This window comes from Pinus tabuliformis, chromosome 2_1 (genome assembly GCF_031772625.1).
Source record: "Pinus tabuliformis cultivar Carrire ecotype Pingquan chromosome 2_1, CPIR1, whole genome shotgun sequence".
Lineage (NCBI taxonomy): Eukaryota > Viridiplantae > Streptophyta > Pinopsida > Pinales > Pinaceae > Pinus > Pinus tabuliformis.
In genome coordinates, this window is record NC_142299.1 from 247,760,927 (window position 1) to 247,779,124 (window position 18,198).

At 36.2% G+C, this 18,198-nt stretch overlaps 1 protein-coding gene across 1 annotated transcript; it reads right to left on the minus strand.

The window, feature by feature from the left end:
- Window positions 1-14,009: 14,009 nt before the first annotated feature.
- LOC149199620 (3-ketoacyl-CoA synthase 11-like) lies at window positions 14,010-17,459 on the minus strand. The gene is made up of 2 exons (XM_089399423.1): window positions 15,881-17,459; window positions 14,010-14,375 (listed from the first exon to the last, which is right to left on the minus strand). The coding sequence occupies exons 1-2, from the start codon at window positions 17,233-17,235 to the stop codon at window positions 14,147-14,149; spliced, it is 1,584 nt and encodes a 527-aa protein (XP_089255549.1). The 5' UTR covers window positions 17,236-17,459; the 3' UTR covers window positions 14,010-14,146.
- Window positions 17,460-18,198: the final 739 nt, after the last annotated feature.

Below are 18,198 nucleotides of genomic sequence, written 5' to 3' on the forward strand. Positions count from 1 at the left end.
TTTGCGGCCAGCATTGGTTTTGCTATTGTCGGATGGAGGCTTATAAGATAGGACAGGGTTACCACTTCCCACTGAACATATTATTATTGGGGCGATCCTAGGGGTTGGCGCAGCAGACAATATTGAGAATGTGCACTGGAAATTAGTCATCACATTTGTGCTAATGTGGATCGCGACATTGATCTGCACTTGCGGAATGTGTGCAGCCTTGTATGCGTTCATGATATACTCCCCAGCATATGTTATGGGATAGTGATCACATGGATGGTGTGAAATCTGCATTGAAAAGAACTTTTAATATCCTTGGAAGGAAGTCAAAACTTATCAAGGAGAAAGATGAGAATCCGAGTGGTGAACATGTGAAGGAGGGGTTGACAGGTGTAGTTTCAGTCAAAGTTCCAAAACCGAAGTTCGAGGGGCAAACAAAAACAAGATTAGGAAATCCAGAGGTGCGGAGGATTGTACTTAGAATGTAAGCCTGGAGTTCTTGAATCAATTCTCTCAAAAAACTCTTAATGCGTACAAGGCAGCTATGGCAGCGCTATTCAAACGGAGCCGAGTAGAAAATCAAAGTTATTCATCACAGCAGAGAACAAGATTTCGGTTGCCTATGTGTATTTTTAGCAAAGGGAGTGACATCTGTAATGCCACCTATTCACCAGATTCAACAGATTTCAGTGGAAAGAGCGCTATTCTCTCTTCAGGGAGCGCTGATTGTTTCTTTTAGTTTTATTTATTAAATAATGGTAAAACAAATCGCTGATTTTGGGGTCGATTTGTTTGTCCTCAGCAGCATTGTATTTATTCTAATAAAAATATTTATTTGTAGGAGTCAGAGAGGGGAGTTTTTTTTCTGAGTGCTGAGAGCTGGAGTAAACTGAGCTTCATTGTGCAGTTTTGTAACAGAGATTTTTAATGAGAAAACCACAGCTCTGATTGCTGAGATTCATGTGGTATGTTAATTTAGCATAAGTTTTCTCTTTGTCTCATATGTAAAACTGTTATGTTTCATTTCATTTCATGATCATTTCCAGCTGAACAAATGAAGTGTTTAGGTAGGAATTCATAGTATTGTATGCTCCTCCTATAAATTTGTTCAATTCAATGTTTTCTACTGTTTAAGGAGGATTCAAAGTATTGTTTGCCCTCCTTAGCTCCTCACCAGTCTTGCCATCCCATTTAAAATCTAGATTTGGTGTTAAATTGCTTGCCTACCTTGCCTCAGTCGTCAACCTGTGTAGTCATTATATTTCTCTGTTCAAGCTGTGATTTTGCCCATGCAGCCCAGAAAAACCCCGTCATTAAAAACCCCAAAAATCTTTAAATCAACCTCCCTTATCAATTTACTAGCCTAAAATCTTTATTCCTAATTGGTCAGCTTATCCTATTGAAAGATCTACCGAATCTGACCCGAGAGAGCCTTCTCATACCTCGTAGGGCTAGCTACGAGGTGAAATGGTTTGATGTAGCCTTGAGAGTTTGTCTATCTCAGCCTAGGTGAATTCCAAGCGCTAACATAGTGGCGACCATACTGGGGAGAACATTCAACTTGTTGATTGTTTTGTCCCGGTACATGCAATCAAATTTCAGATCTGATGCTGATGGTGGACAGCAGTCAGACACTTATGCAGGCTGAACCATTCACCTGGCGACTCCAACTCGATCCAGACATTCCAGTGCCTGTTGATATGTTCATGCAATGGTAGGGTATGTGGCAAACCCTGCACTTTGTGAAGCTCTAAACGAATTTAGAGAAAGCTTAGTGGATATTGAAATTAATGAAGAAGTTTTAAGTTTTTTCCTTCAATGTTTGAAATCTCCGAATTATCATCCTAGCGTCTGTGAGTTACTTGTTGAAAGAATCGAGAAAGAGATTCAAGATTTAGATGAGCAGATCCAGTCTTATGATTTCCAAGACCCTAAAAAGTTCTTGGAAATCCTCCTTCCTTCACAACAAGCAATAACAGACTTGCCTATAGAGGTATACATTGACAATGTGCAGCTGGAAGCATGTGTTGCAGAGTTGGGGCAGCCAACAGAGTCCGGTGTCCGTGATCCTATTGCGGCATACATGGACACATTTTTCAGGTTGATTGACAGATCAGGCTGTCTTTTCCGTGACCAGGGTCATTATGAGCATGAAGGGCTGCCAGCATCTGCATCTGTGTCCTGGTGGCAGCATTCTCAAGCGGCTTCATTCTCAGGTTTACTTGAATGGTTAAAATGGCATTTTAGCATTACCTGATCTATTATTTGTACAACAGATTAGAGTAGGATTTGTAAATAAATAAACAGCCATAAGGGCAGCATCTTGTTTTAGTTTGCTTGAAGATTGTTTGAGTTCAGTTTCAGTTTGAAAATAAGTCAAGAGTTGTGTTGATGATGACTCCATTGCCCAATGGGTGGAGGCACTGTCTGCTCTCCCAAAGTTCTGCGGTTCTTGGCACCTCCACGGAGCGGCAGCTGCCATCCCAAGTGGAGCCAATGTTAGACTTCGTCTCATGTCAGAGATTGATTCTTCTTCAAAACAGGGTTTTGAAGAAGAAATCATTTAAATGTTGCTTTTCAGATTATGTAATTTGTTCTTCAGCTCTTCAACTGGCAGCGACTTCATCAGCTCCTCTTCCTGCAAAAACACAAACAGAAAGAACATCGATTTCACATCAACACCTGATTCTGTTTCAGAGCAGCGCTATAGCATAAAAAGGCTATTAAATTCATTGCTGGAGTTTCTTCCAGAGCGAACTTTGGTTTTGATTAAGCACAATGTTGAAACTGTGGATTGCATGAAACAAACAATACGAAGACTCTCTATGACTTCCAGAAACAAGTCAAACAATGCGTGAAAAGGAATGGTCTGGGCTTACGGCAAACTATAGTGGATCACTGTAGAATTATTCTTGCATGCCCTGAAGGCACAAACAGTACTTGGTATAATGAACAATTCAAATTTTATGAACCACTGAATTACCCATTTGATGTTCGTGAGACCATATTGCTCCAGGAACAGTATCGCAACATGACCACAGTCTTGACAAGAGAGTACCTGGACGCTCCGCCTGAGGGTTGGATGGATTATGTAGCAAAGCGAATTGCAACATTGGGCATGGACAAATGCTACAATCAAACTCTTTGTAAAGAGTACCTAAGCTTGGTTTTACCATCCAAACCACCATTTCATCCACGTCAATATGAGACATGTGCAGTTGAAGGAAACTCAGGAGATTTACTGAAAAATGAGTTTGGTCGAGAAAAAGATGACCATGATGCAGTTATTAGAGACAATGAACAAAATGAAAGGAAAAATTCCAGATATTATGGGTTCCCACATTTCTTCACGCGTCTTACCGACGTGCATCAAGTATTGTCATTCAGCAGAGAGGGACAGTGTTTATCAGGAGCTGCGTACACTTTTTTAAAAATTGGCACGAAATAATTATGCTGTACATCTTGTGACAAAAATGTTAGATCATGCAAACAAGGAACAATTGCAAGAAATTATATCTTTTCTTCATGGGCATTCTCAGTTTTGTTGAGGACACCAGTCTTGTTTCCGAGTTTATATTTCGTGAGCTAGAAAAAGATTTGAAAGAATTGGCATTAGTCAAGTATGGGCGGTGTCCACTTTTGCATCTTCTTTGCCCAAATGTATCTCGCCACTGTCCTGCAGATGTTCTGGAGACTCTAAGATCAACGAGTATTTCTCTTACTCCCTGATGAGCCCCCTCCAGCTCTTGTAAAATGCAGTTCTTTTCTTGCACGACCAAGGGTGCCTCTGAGACAGTTGTTAGCACAACATTCTCGCAGAACATCATTTAGTCGATTAGATCAAAAGCGCAAGTTATCCTCTCGGCAGAAAATATTTAAATTTCTACCTAGATTCAGTGTATTGACATTTAGACATAAAATCCAGTACAATCAGAACACATTAGTGCGGCATGCTTTGGCGGAGACTTTTGACATAAATGCTGAAAGATTATTTTGCTTTCTACAGATTCTTATAGCAGGTTTTCACATGGTTCAAATGAGCTCCCCAGCATCTTGAATCCATATCTTGCAACTGTCAAGATTTATAAAAGGCAGCAGTTGGTTGATAAGCATACCAATGTCTGGATCCTCGCAATGGGAGGCTTTGCGGCCAGCATTGGTTTTGCTATTGTCGGATGGAGGCTTATAAGATAGGACAGGGTTACCACTTCCCACTGAACATATTATTATTGGGGCGATCCTAGGGGTTGGCGCAGCAGACAATATTGAGAATGTGCACTGGAAATTAGTCATCACATTTGTGCTAATGTGGATCGCGACATTGATCTGCACTTGCGGAATGTGTGCAACCTTGTATGCGTTCATGATATACTCCCCAGCATATGTTATGGGATAGCGATCACATGGATGGTGTGAAATCTGCATTCAAAAGAACTTTTAATATCCTTGGAAGGAAGTCAAAACTTATCAAGGAGAAAGATGAGAATCCGAGTAGTGAACATGTGAAGGAGGGGTTTGACAGGTGTAGTTTCAGTCAAAGTTCCAAAACCGAAGTTCGAGGGGCAAACAAAAACAAGATTAGGAAATCCAGAGGTGCGGAGGATTGTACTTAGAATGTAAGCCTGGAGTTCTTGAATCAATTCTCTAAAAAAACTCTTAATGCGTACAAGGCAGCTATGGCAGTGCTATTCAAACGGAGCCGAGTAGAAAATCAAAGTTATTCATCACAGCAGAGAACAAGATTTCGGTTGCCTATGTGTATTTTTAGCAAAGGGAGTGACATCTGTAATGCCACCTATTCACCAGATTCAACAGATTTCAGTGGAAAGAGCGCTATTCTCTCTTCAGGGAGCGCTGATTGTTTCTTTTAGTTTTATTTATTAAATAATGGTAAAACAAATCGCTGATTTTGGGGTCGATTTGTTTGTCCTCAGCAGCATTGTATTTATTCTAATAAAAATATTTATTTGTAGGAGTCAGAGAGGGGAGTTTTTTTTCTGAGTGCTGAGAGCTGGAGTAAACTGAGCTTCATTGTGCAGTTTTGTAACAGAGATTTTTAATGAGAAAACCACAGCTCTGATTGCTGAGATTCATGTGGTATGTTAATTTAGCATAAGTTTTCTCTTTGTCTCATATGTAAAACCGTTATGTTTCATTTCATTTCATGACCATTTCTAGCTGAACAAATGAAGTGTTTAGGTAGGAATTCGTAGTATTATATGCTCCTCCTATAAATTTGTTCAATTCAATGTTTTCTACTGTTTAAGGAGGATTCAAAGTATTGTTTGCCCTCCTTAGCTCCTCACCAGTCTTGCCATCCCATTTAAAATCTAGATTTGGTGTTAAATTGCTTGCCTACCTTGCCTCAGTCGTCAACCTGTGTAGTCATTATATTTCTCTGTTCAAGCTGTGATTTTGCCCATGCAGCCCAGAAAAACCCCGTCTTTAACAACCCCAAAAATCTTTAAATCAACCTCCCTTATCAATTTACTAGCCTAAAATCTTTATTCCTAATTGGTCAGCTTATCCTATTGAAAGATCTACCAAATCTGACCCGAGAGAGCCTTCTCATACCTCGTAGGGCTAGCTACAAGGTGAAATGGTTTGATGTAGCCTTGAGAGTTTGTCTATCTCAGCCTAGGTGAATTCCAAGCTCTAACATAGGGGGTCAAAACTGCTCTTGAAGTTCAAGAGCTAAAAAACTTATAAAAATAGTAAATGTTGCAATAAACAAGGAAACAGATGAAACCAACTAGAGGTCTAGTTAGAATAGGTGGGTGGCCACCAATATACACCTGGATCAAAACCAAACATTGCACATGCAGTGGGAGTATTGAGTAGGTTTGCGTCAAAACCATGGAAAGAGCATTGGACAACAATGAAGTGGGTTTTTAGGTATTTGTGTGGCACTAGTGATTATGGTTTGTGCTACCAAGAAGACCAGGATTGGATAGAGTTTTGGACATTCATGGCTTTGTTGATGCAAACTTGCCTAAATATCTGGAACAAAGAAGATCTACAAGTGGGTATGTGTTTAACCTATTTGGAGGAGAAATCATTTGGATGAGTAAGAGATAGTTTGTAGTGGTACTTTCAACTACAGAGGTTGAATACATGATAGCCACTCATGCAAGGAAGGAAGAATTTTGGTTACAGAGATTGTGCTCAAGTATGGGGTTGGTACAATGAGCTATAAGGATAGATTGTGACAACTAAAGTGAAATTTTCTTGGCAAAGAACCATGCTTATCATTCAAAGACAAAACACATTGATGTTCAGTATCACTTTGTGAGGGATACAGTTGAAGACAAAAAGGTGTTGCTGGTAAACATGGACACTTTGAAGAATGTTGTAGATGCATTGCCGAAGCTTGTGAGCAATAAGAAATTTCCTTGGTGTAGAGAAACAATGGGCATTGCAACCTTGGATGAATGACTACGCACTCTTACAACCCCCTATGTGGAAAGAAAACAACAAGTGGGAGAATGTTAGATATGTGTTATATTCTTTCCACGACTAGCCCCAAAATAATTTTTTTGGTGTTCGAGGCAGCACCTCGATTTTTTTTGGGCGGTTTTGTGCATGGTTTTTGCGCATGGTTTTCTGCCTATTGTATTTTGTAGATCCGGTAAAGGGAACTACAATTATGTTGTAATCCAGGGTTAGTGGATTGGAGTTTATGAATTCTTTGACATGTATATATATATATATATATATATATATATATTGTAACATTGAAAGGAATATACTGAAAAATCAATATAGTAGTCCTGGTTTTGGGATCCAGGGCAAAATAACTATGTATGTTTGTTTTATGTTCTCGCCATTATTTTTTCTGTTTTAAGAATTAATTTGCAGATAATTTATGTAAAGGGTTAAAAACCTACAATTTTAACTCGGAATGTGATGTTCCTTCAACAACTCTAGTCTGGGTTAAACTTCCCTTCCTTCCTCTACATTGCTTTTTTTCCGGGGAAAATGGAGTGCGTAATTTCTATTAAAAATAATAGCGATTACATGTTGTAGATGCCAAAGCATATGCAGAAATGTGGTGTATACCACTTACAATAACCAATACTTCAGAGAAGTATGCAGATAAAGCCCTCAGACAGGGCATCCAGAAAACAGGGTATGTAAACCCCAACAGGAGTGTACGCCAACCCAACAAGCTAATAACTAATAATAACAGTAAATAAAACGCTGTTCAAAAACCCTCCAAACAGGGCAGCAAGAAGAATGGATCAGTATACCTCAAACAGGAGGATACCACAATCCATCTCAGACTAAAAACAGAAAATAACAAAGGCTCCTGTAGAATAGGGCAGAAAAAATTCGAATGACCGCCAAGTCCGAGGAGAGGCACGAAATGGAAAAAGTGCAGCCAGATGGCCACACCCCCCACCCCCTCAACTCTCCTGCTGTGAGAAGCCAGAGGAAGATACTGCCCATGTCCAAAGAAGCCAATAAACATGGCCGACCAGTACAAGCCATTGAAGAGACGGCCCGAATCGGTGTAGAGACAGTTCCACACCACAATCCCTCAACGCTTCCAATAACTGTCCAGGTAGCCAGCTAAAAATCAAAAAAAGTACCCCATAGCTCAGCAAGTGAACCCATCAGGGCCCAACAGGAGCCATGGAGATTTCAGGATCCGGGGGCAGAGGCGGCTGGGGCAGCCACCTCGCCCCCATAGGCCAAGCAGGCCCCCGCTCTCGCGCCAAGGATCAACACAGGTAAGGAGGAGCCCTCAGAATACAGGTCCGAAGAGAGTCGAAAACCCCCGAAGACCCGAAGGGGATGAAAGCAGCACCGCCGCCGCCCAAAAACAGAGTACAAAAACCGGAGCTCTGTTTTATGATATGCAAATACAGAAACTCTGATGATGCGCCGAAAGCCGCCGAGTTTGTCTCACTCCGCCGCCGCCCAAGTGCCGAGCTTCCGGATCCTCTGAACCGACCAAATGCAGTAGCCCCGGCGAGGTGTAGGAGATGATAGTCAGGAGGGCGACCAGATCCCCACCCTCGTAAGACCCTGCCGCCGCAGGCTCAGGCAGCAGCCAAGCCCAGAAACCCTAGGTCACCGCGCAGCGTCTTCCTTCCCTTCCTCTACATTGCTGGAACAACGAAACTTTGAAAAGTATTGGAAATGCCCTAGGTAATTATATCGATCGTGTTAAGCCACAAGAGGAGCCACAAGAGGATTTGTTTTCTTGTTCTAGGATTTGTGTGGAAATAGAGCTGAACAAAGGGCTTTCGACCTCAATAAATCTCACCTGGATAATTGGTCTCATATCCAAGAGGTGGATTGTGACCAAGTTCCTTTTAAGTGCAAGGATTGTCATGAGTATGGACACTTTCATGAAAGTTTGAAAAAGAAGATTAAGGGGCAACAAAATCAGGTGGAAGAGTGGGATCAATGGTAATAGCCAAAAGGCGAAGATGACCATCCAAGAAAACTAAAAACTAGCCACGACATAATAATCTAGCGAGGAAAAAAGGCAAGGGCCTATCCACTCAACCTGAAGTGAAATTAGCTCCAAGAGAGGGTAACAACAATCAAGATGCAACAAAGGCTAATAGCAATAGTTCCAAAGCATTCAAATTGGTTGAAGAGGAAGGATATTCCCTCAAGAAATGTCCCTCCCTCTCCTAGGAAGGAATCCAAAGCTTCTCTTGGTCTTCCGAAGGATGGAATTCTTCCCCTTGAGGATGCCCATGTCCATGTGAGATTGACTCTTCCTCAGATGAGGACGAGTTTCGCTCTTCTTGGGTGGCTCTAAATGACCCTTCCCTTACCAGTTCAGCTGATGAAAATTAGAGATAGAGAAAGAGAAGGAACAAGAACGCATTCATCGTAAGGTGGGAAGAAAAATGAATAGAGAGGTTTGAATCAAAAAAGTTGAAAATGATACATAATTGGGAAGAAAATGTATTATACATAGTTACATCATACATAGCTACATCATAGGGAGATGGAATACAAGGAAATGAGACAGTTTAAGCCCCAATCAAGGGGTCACAAAATCTAGTAGCAAATTATGAAACTAATCTCTTGGAATTACAAGGGATTGGGTTGGATAAAGGAATGTCAGAAGTTAAATCATTAGTTCAAAAAGGGAAATCACATATTCTCCTACTCCATGAGAATACATTGAGATCTTTGGTGAAGAGTTTGGTCTTAAATATGAAAGATTCAGTCATTTCAAGTAACTTTAATGTTAAGTGTCCAAACCTAAATGATATAGTGGATATAGGAATTTTTTTATAATCAAGGACTATATTTTGAAGGAGGTTATATGTACTACAAAAGGTATTCACCTATAAAGACCTGTATATGCTTAGTATTTGTTGTATTCCCTGTTCATGGAATAATTTTGATTCAAGAGCTGTAAATGATATTGAAAATGGAAGAAAATTGTAATGTAACACCTAATGTATAGATGTGATCGTGGCATAGATTTTGTAATTAATACAAATATTTTAATTACCATAATGTGTGTTTGTATGCGTTAAATTTTAACTTTTAATTTATATATATATATATATATATATATATTTATTTATTTTAGATTTTCAACTATTTTTATTTATTTTAAGTATTTTTTAAATTTATTTATTTATACCAAATTATTATTATTATTTTTTCTTTAAATTATATATATATATTCCCAACAAAATATTTTTGATTTTTTTTTTTAATGAATATAAGTATATTTCTAGGTTTTATTTGTTTTATTATTATTTTTATATAGATCTTTTAATTATTGGGTTCTATTATTATTATTTTTAATTCACTATTCTTTTTTTAATTACTTTAAATTTTTTTTAATCAATATTTATTGATTTTTTTTGAATTATTGAATTTGTTTTAAAAATTCATATTTTAGTTTTTTTTCCTTTATTTTGCATTGCATGATTTTTTTACTTTATTTTTAATGGTGGTTTTCATAATTTTGTGTACATTAATTAGCTGAAGGGTTCCTATTTCAACTTAAGGTGGATGAACATCTGTTGACTTTTTTATTTTTATTTTTTTAATTGATGGACTAGATTGATTCTCAAGGGAATATGCTCAACATATGCTTCTTTTGAATGCTTATCAGTTGTAGTAATGCCCACCAATTTCCTAGGGATTTTCAAAGCATACCTAATTTTAGAGAAATTGCTTATATATTTGTTGTAAACGATAAAAATTCTCCAACACTTCTATGTCTTATCAAGACCTGAGATTCTTAAGAGTTAAGTAAAATCAAAGTTAATAATAATATTTTTGTTGCAATAGCTAATAATAATATTTTTGTTACAATATTATTTTTGTTATATATTTATCAATGGTAGATACAAATCAAGTCTTTGGCTATATCAACAACATTTATATTTTTAATGTGGTTGTACTAGTGATAATTTTATAAACCATAGTTAAAAAATATTGCAATTTTGGTGCCCGGTTGAAAATAGATCAAGTTGTCGACCGAGCCCTGTCAGACCGAGCAAGATAACATTCATTCTTGAAATCACTGAGACCTCCAAGTGGCATTCATGCACCAGTGCATCTATCTAGGTGATTGATGTTTGAGTTAATACACCTTGTTAGGTTCATTGCTTCCGCATCTACTTTGTGATCTTGGTTCAAGTCTTTGGAGACATGTTGTAACTAGCTTTTTGTTAGGTTCATTGCTTCCGCATCTACTTTGTGATTTGGATCTTGGTTCAAGTCTTTAGAGACATGTTATAACTAAATTGTTTGTGGCATTTATAAAATAGTTATATACTTCTTGTAATAGTGGCAAAATATCGATAATCAAACAAATATTTTCATGTCACCTATAAATAAAATATTTAATGTGCATATTAAATTACAAAAATTCATTTTATAATTTAATTAATTAAAATAAATAAATAAAATTCTTAGAATTTCACTTTCCATTTTGATGAAGATGTGTAATTTATTCAATTCTTAATATTTCAAAATATATATATATATATATATCTTAGCGTAAGTGGTTTGGTGAATAGTGTGTTTCTCTAGTTGTGTTGGTTCAAGTCTTTGGAGACATGTTGTAACTAGCTTGTTTGTGGCATTTATTAAATAGTTATACCTCATGTAATAGTGGCAACAAATCTTTCAAGGTTATCTTCCAAGGGTCAGAGTGATGTTGTTGGTACCTCGCAAGCCTACAAGTATACTCTCTTAAGAGTTCACAAGGATTGAAGCTACTACAACAATATTCATAGCAACGAAGCCATTACAACAATAATTAACAAGGCAACAATAATTAACAAGACATTATAACTAGTTAAGACAATATAGCCCACATGTACAAGGTTATCTTCCAAGGGTTAGAGTGATGTTGTTGGTACCTCGCAAGCCTACATGTATACTTAAGAGTTCACAAGGATTGAAGCTACTACAACAATATTCATAGGAATGAAGCCATTACACCAATAATTAACAAGGCATTATAACTAGTTAAGACAATATAGCCCACATGTACACTCATTTAAGAGGTTCACAAGGCTCGAAACCACTACAACAATATTCATAGGCATGAAGCTATTATAACAATAATTATTAAGACATTATAGCCCATAGGTATACTCACTTAAGAATTATTAAGACATTATAGTCCATAGATATACTCACAACAATATTCATAGGCATGAAGCCATTACAACAATAATTATTAAGACATTATAGCCCATAGGTATACTCACTTAAGAATTATTAAGACATTATAGTTCATATGTATACTCACTTAAGACATTATAGCCCATAGGTATACTCACTTAAGAATTATTAAGACATTATAGTTCATATGTATACTCACTTAAGAGTTCATAGGCATGAAGCCATTACAACAATAATTCTTAAGATGTTATAGTCCATATGTATATTCACTTAAGAATTATTAAGACATTATAGTCCATAAGTATACTCACTTAAGAGTTGAAGGCTCAATATGCATAGTCACTGAATCATTACAACAATAATTATCAAGTCATTAAAAGCCCATAGGTATGCTCACTTAAGAGTTCACAAGGTTCAAAGCCGCTACAACAATATTCATTGGCACTAAGCCACTACAACAATAACTATTAAGGCATTATAGCACATAAATATGCTCACTTATGGGATTTGAACTTGGATGAAGAAGATAATAGCCATAATAGCCATTCGGCCCAACCACCAGAGATAACTCTATTGACAAATTAATAAAAATCTATGTTGCTTATATATAATTTGCATATTATGACTTTTTGTTAATTTAAAAATTTATTCATCTTTAATAATGAAAACAAAATTTTCAAGTAGGTGTAACGTGGGTGGTGGGGAGAAGTTGCTATTATTCTCCGCACTAGAGTTCTTATCCCACAAAAATTACTTAAATCCATCTTCAGTTTAAATAATAGAATATTATGTTTTTTATTATTAATTTTTTTTCCTTAAGTTTTTATTCACGACATGTTTGGAAACTATTAAAATAAAAATATTTCTGTATAAAAAATATTAAATAATGGTAATTCATATTCAAAATTATAATATTTTTGAACTTTATATCTAGATTTATTTAATAAATATGTAAAAAATAATATTTATTATTATCTCTAAAATTTAATATAAATATCAAATTAAAAAATATAAAACTCTTATTTATATTTATATATATATATATAACTGAGAGCCAATATTTAAAATATATATATATATATAAACACTTCTGTTAAGTCGTAATAAAAACCTAGGGAATTCAAGATCAATCCTTGCAGGGACATTTTCAATTAAATATGGTATCAAATATTATTATAGGTTAGACATTTACATTGATTTAAAAAATTAAAAAAATAACCATAACAGTTTGCAAATTCCAACAGTGACCCAATACCTAAATATTATTATATGTTACAAATTTACCATGATTAAAAAAAAAAAAAAAAACCATTACAGTTTGCAAATTCCAATAGTGACCCAATACCTGGAACAATTTAACAGCAATAAAATGAAATTGCACATGAGTGCATGATCTGGCCGTCGGGGCTGTCGGCTGTCTTGTTCCCCCACCGATTCTCCCTGCTGCCGCTGTTGCTGCTGTATGCTGATTTCATGGTGAACGTTTCATGTGTTCGATTCCCCCTGCTGTCGCTGTTGCTGTGCACTGCTGCCGTTGTATTCTGGTTCCATGGTGAACGTTCCATGTGATCCATTGCGAATGTAATGTATGATGTGATGTTTGTCAGTATGTCTGACAAAATATAAATGTAATAAAAGAAGGCCCCATTCAGCTTTTCCTGAAAACTAGCCGCTCCCTTTTTAAAAAAATAAAATGAAATTGGATTTCATTGAATTGAAAAGACGATACTGATTTCTATTGGCCTTTGTTGTATTTGAATTTTCCAAACAACAAACTCCCTCACTATCAGCCCGGATTAAGCATGACAAAATGGACAAAACAAATTTTCATTCTTCGAAACAAATTCGAATACGAAAGGTATCACATACACGCGTGCTGCATGTTTCTGCCATGCTCCATGCGTGAGCGGGCAACTAACAATGCAACTGTTTGTCGTTCGTACTCATGAATATGCAGAAAGATGGCAGCAAAATAAATCAAACACAAAACAAGGAATTGAGATATTCAGTACAGATTGTCCATTGACATGAGAAATAACTATAGTTTATGATGATTACAAGGATGACCGCATTTCTATTGCTGATTTTTTGAATATTTAGATGGATATGGGCATGGTCAAATATATTTACTGTCAAATAATTGATTGTCGATTACAAGAATGACCGCATTTTTATTGCTGATTCTCTGAATATTTAGATAGACATGGGCACGGTCAAATATATTTACTGTCAAATAATTGATCCGCAATCAGACTGATATGGGTGTTGTCAAATAACTTACAACATTATTTGATTGTTACATATTCATGCCAAATATTCAAAAAATCTGCAATCGATATAAAAAACACCCAACATCAACTAAAACCAATATAATATATCAATTTTAAAAAAAATAATTGAAATTTATCACCCAACAGTTTCATTAATAGTTTCAAACCAAACCAAACCATATATAATGCACATAATAATATTACAGAGATTCAATAGCAGCCTCAGTCTTCAACCTCTTCTGTAAAGGTTGGACATTAATTTATGTCAATTCAACTGGATACTTGTGAATACAGTCTAGCCATGGATTCTGCAAAGGCACCTCCACATCTCTCAGGGCCTTCCACACCGCACTGTTGCACTTGAAACCCGAGCCAAAGGCGATCTGCCAAACTCTGTCACCTTTTTTTACTCGACCTTTTGCTTCTGAGTAGGCGAGCTCGTACCAGAGGCTGCTGCTGGAAGTATTTCCAAATCTATGCAGAGTCATCCTGCAGAAAAGGGAAATTTGAAATTTCCATAGTTGTTTAATCCACAAAACTGAAACAGAAATTATTAATTCTTAAACCAAAAAGACGTTTCACAGTATTTTTTTGAAAATGTTCAGATTTAAAGAGTTTAGATGTCTGTGATCTATACTTTGATTGTGTGATCCATACTTTGTTTGTGAGAATAATTTCGGCAAAATTACATAAAAATTTATTTATCTACTTGTTTCTAAAAAGTAGGTTTTTATTAAGAGATTGATGCTAAGGTTATAAGGTTATATATATATGAAGTTGGTTAATTTTTATAAATAGGTTATTGGAAAATGGGTGGAAATGAGATAATATAAATTTAATATTTTTAATTTTTAATTATGTTTTTAATAAATTAAATTAGAAAATAGTTTAAATTTAGATTCTATATATGCTAAAAACTAAATCAGCTATATAAATTAAATAGTTAATAAATATTTTAAACATTAATTTATAATAGTTATCAAAATAATTATTTCATGATACATTTCACATTTGCTAATATTAAAAAATTATAAAATTTAATTAAATTATAATTTTATTTTAAATTATTATTATTTATTATAAAAATGATTAATATACAAGTTAAACATGTATCTATTTAAAAAAACATGTACTTATGTTCTCAACAATAAAGGTTCACTCCTATTTTATCATACAAATTGTTAACTTTTAAATAAGTTTCGTTACATTAGTGAGTCAAGATCATGGCTTATTAATGTTACATGCCCAAAAAATCACAATTTATTTGAGAGTTGAAATATTTTTTTTTTGCATGTTTTATTTTATAACTTTTGTAATTAAATTGAAAAATAAAAATGATATAACTACTTTTGAGATAAATCTTAACCTATGTTTTAGTTTTTTTTTTTTGGCTGAAATATAACAATACAATTTTTTATAAAATAATAATTTTCTATTAATATATGAATCCTGCCAAAAAAATATTTACATTATACAAATTCGATAACTCAAATTTATAATTTAAATAATAAATATTATAGTGTTTCTCAAACTTTATAGGGTAGAGATGTGATAAGGTTTAACATTTTAACTATATCAACATGTTATATATATATATATATATAATAATTAAATCAAATTAAACTTATTTTTATTTTTAATTTACTAATTAATAATTAATTAAATCAAGTTAAACCTATTTTTATTCTGAATTTACTAAAAATCTATAGGGATCAAATTTTTTTACATATAATATTTTTTGGAAAAAAAAATTTAACCTTTCATATAAATCTAAACTCATTAATATTTAAGTCCAGATCATTTAAACATTATACAAGTTTAAAATAAAATAATTTTATGAATAAAATTTTATAATAGAATAAGTTTATGAATGCTTTGACTTAATTGTTTAAAAAAAACAAATTATTTTTCCTTTGTTCAAAGTAAATGAATAATCATTTAAAATAAATAAAAATCAATTAAATGACCAAATTCAACTCTGAAAATTTCCCAACCTGGAAGGCTCCATCTGATACTTGGTCAAACCCAAATTCTTCTCCACTCCGTCCAGCACACCTCTGCCTCCGGCATGAATGCAGAAGTGATTAAATGCAAGCTTGAAGTTGGGAATGTAAGGCCTGACATCCCTCATCTTCAATACCTTTCGACAGAAGAGAGTCGAGAGGAACTGGAACTGTTCTGATAATGGAAGGACCAAGGGACCCAGAGTTGTTATATTGGCTTTCAGTGCATGCCCTGCTACAGACATCAGATCTCGTGAAATCGATAGACCCTTCTCGTTATTTTCATCTTCTCCTTGATAAACACACTGGTAGCTCTCGTCCTCGGCTCCTTTATGGGTTCTCACAATATGTTTCAGTTGGTACCTCGATCTGCTTCTCTCGGTTCTTTTGTTGGAGAGAAGAATTGCAGAGCCCCCCATGCGAAACAGGCAATTGGGCAATAACATAGACCTGTCATTGCCTGTGTACCAATTCAATGTTATGTTCTCAGTGCTCAATACAATTGCATATGTATTGGAATGGACCTGCAATAGGTCTTTGGCTAAATCCACTGCAATAATCCCTGCACTGCATCCCATTCCTCCCAGGTTGAAGCTCAGAATATTGCCTCTCATCTTGTAGTGGTTTATAATCATGGAGGAAAGGGATGGAGTGGGGTTAAACAGGCTACAATTGACTACCAGAATGCCTATGTCCTTGGCTATAACCTTAGACTTCATGAATAGCTCATCCAGAGCACCAAACATCACAGTTTCTGCTTCTGCTCTGGCTTCCCTCAAGGAGGGACATGGAGGACAAGATGTGACTGCCTTAGGCAAGTGGGTCTCATCTCCAAGTCCTGATCTCTCCACTATTTTTCTCTGGAAGGCCAAGCTTGGCTCCTCAAATTTCCCAGTATCCTTAGACATTCTCAGGAAGAATTCTCTGGAGACCTTGGATTCATAGGATGGCCTGAAACAGGCAAAGTCCACCAGGTACACAACCTGGGGCCTGGACATGTAGTAGATAAACAGAAGAGTTAATATCATTAATAAGGCCAAGATGCCCACCATATCAATGCTGCTGTCTGGTTGCAGCAGCTTATTACTCCATGACCCCAGTTGAATGCTCCTCAAACTGACCAACAACAAGGCAAGTGCAGGGACTGTGGAGAATATATATATGGCATAGGCAATCAAATAATGGTAACCCAACTTCACATATTTCAAATTGACAGACTGCATGAGATCAGGCAAATGTCTATGGACTCTGACTGAATATGTGAGGAATCCAGCATTGGGTCCAGATTTCTTCACTCCTTGTGCCACAATCTCAGTTGAGAGAAGGGATTGTTCATTCATCTGCATGATGATAGGTAGTAGGAGTCCACCAATTTAATTATATTCCACCTTCATATGATTCAATGGAGTCCAACAAAATCTGACAGCCCTAATGCAAAAGAGGACTTCTAGGTTGTTGTACTAAAGTGGCCCAATTAGGATATTTGACTATAGAATCCTGGAAGTCTAATATAAGTTGGAAAACGGGCAATACTTGAAAGAATTGTTTGAAAGAGGGGCAACCATTGAACAAATTGCAGGATTCATGCAAGGATGGGCTTTTCCACCAATTGCGCTAACCCAGTAGAACTCCACTGTGCTTTGTTTTTTCTTACTGTGAACACAGAGCAGTCGTTTCTGTACTGCTGCAGAGGCGTTCCACCATTTAAACGTGGCTATTGTACCCACCTCGCCTCCAGAGTGACACGCATGGTGGGGCCCAGCGAGCCATCCTATGGTTACTGCGCTTACGCTTTTAACGGTTGCGTCTGGCGCGATGTCGAACCCGTGACCTCCATGCTCCCGGTACTGCTGTTGTTGATTTTCAGTATCTTTCCGTGCGAGATCAACCTTCTCGCCCATGTGACCGCACTCTGCCCGGCTGTACAAGCGTTCCCTGAAGAACGGGATATATACAGTAAATATGTCCTGGTGCTGCAGTATTTGAAGAGCGTATATGTTCGATATATACTATCAAATGTACAGTGCCTCTGAAATGTTTATCATTCAGGAGGTCTTTTCTTCCAATGTTACAAGGGTTTTGTTTGTCCTTTGCTGCTGTAATTCAGAACATGCAATGTTTATCATTCAGTCAGGGGTCCTTTTTTCAAATTTTACAAGGGTGTTGTTTGTCCTTTGCTGCCGTAATTCAGAACTTGCAATGTGTATCATTCAGGCCCCAGGGGTCTTTTTTTCCAATTTTACAGGGGTTCTGTTTGTCCTTTGCTGCTGTAATTCAGAACTTGCAATTTAATATTAACATAGTTGTGA

Coding starts and splice junctions, on each gene's coding strand:
- LOC149199620 (XM_089399423.1), bottom strand. CDS start 17,235: ATGCAGATGAATGAACAATCCCTTCTCTCAACTGAGATTGTGGCACAA. Junction 14,376..15,880: donor TATCAGATGGAGCCTTCCAG/GTTGGGAAATTT, acceptor CCTTTTCTGCAG/GATGACTCTGCATAGATTTG.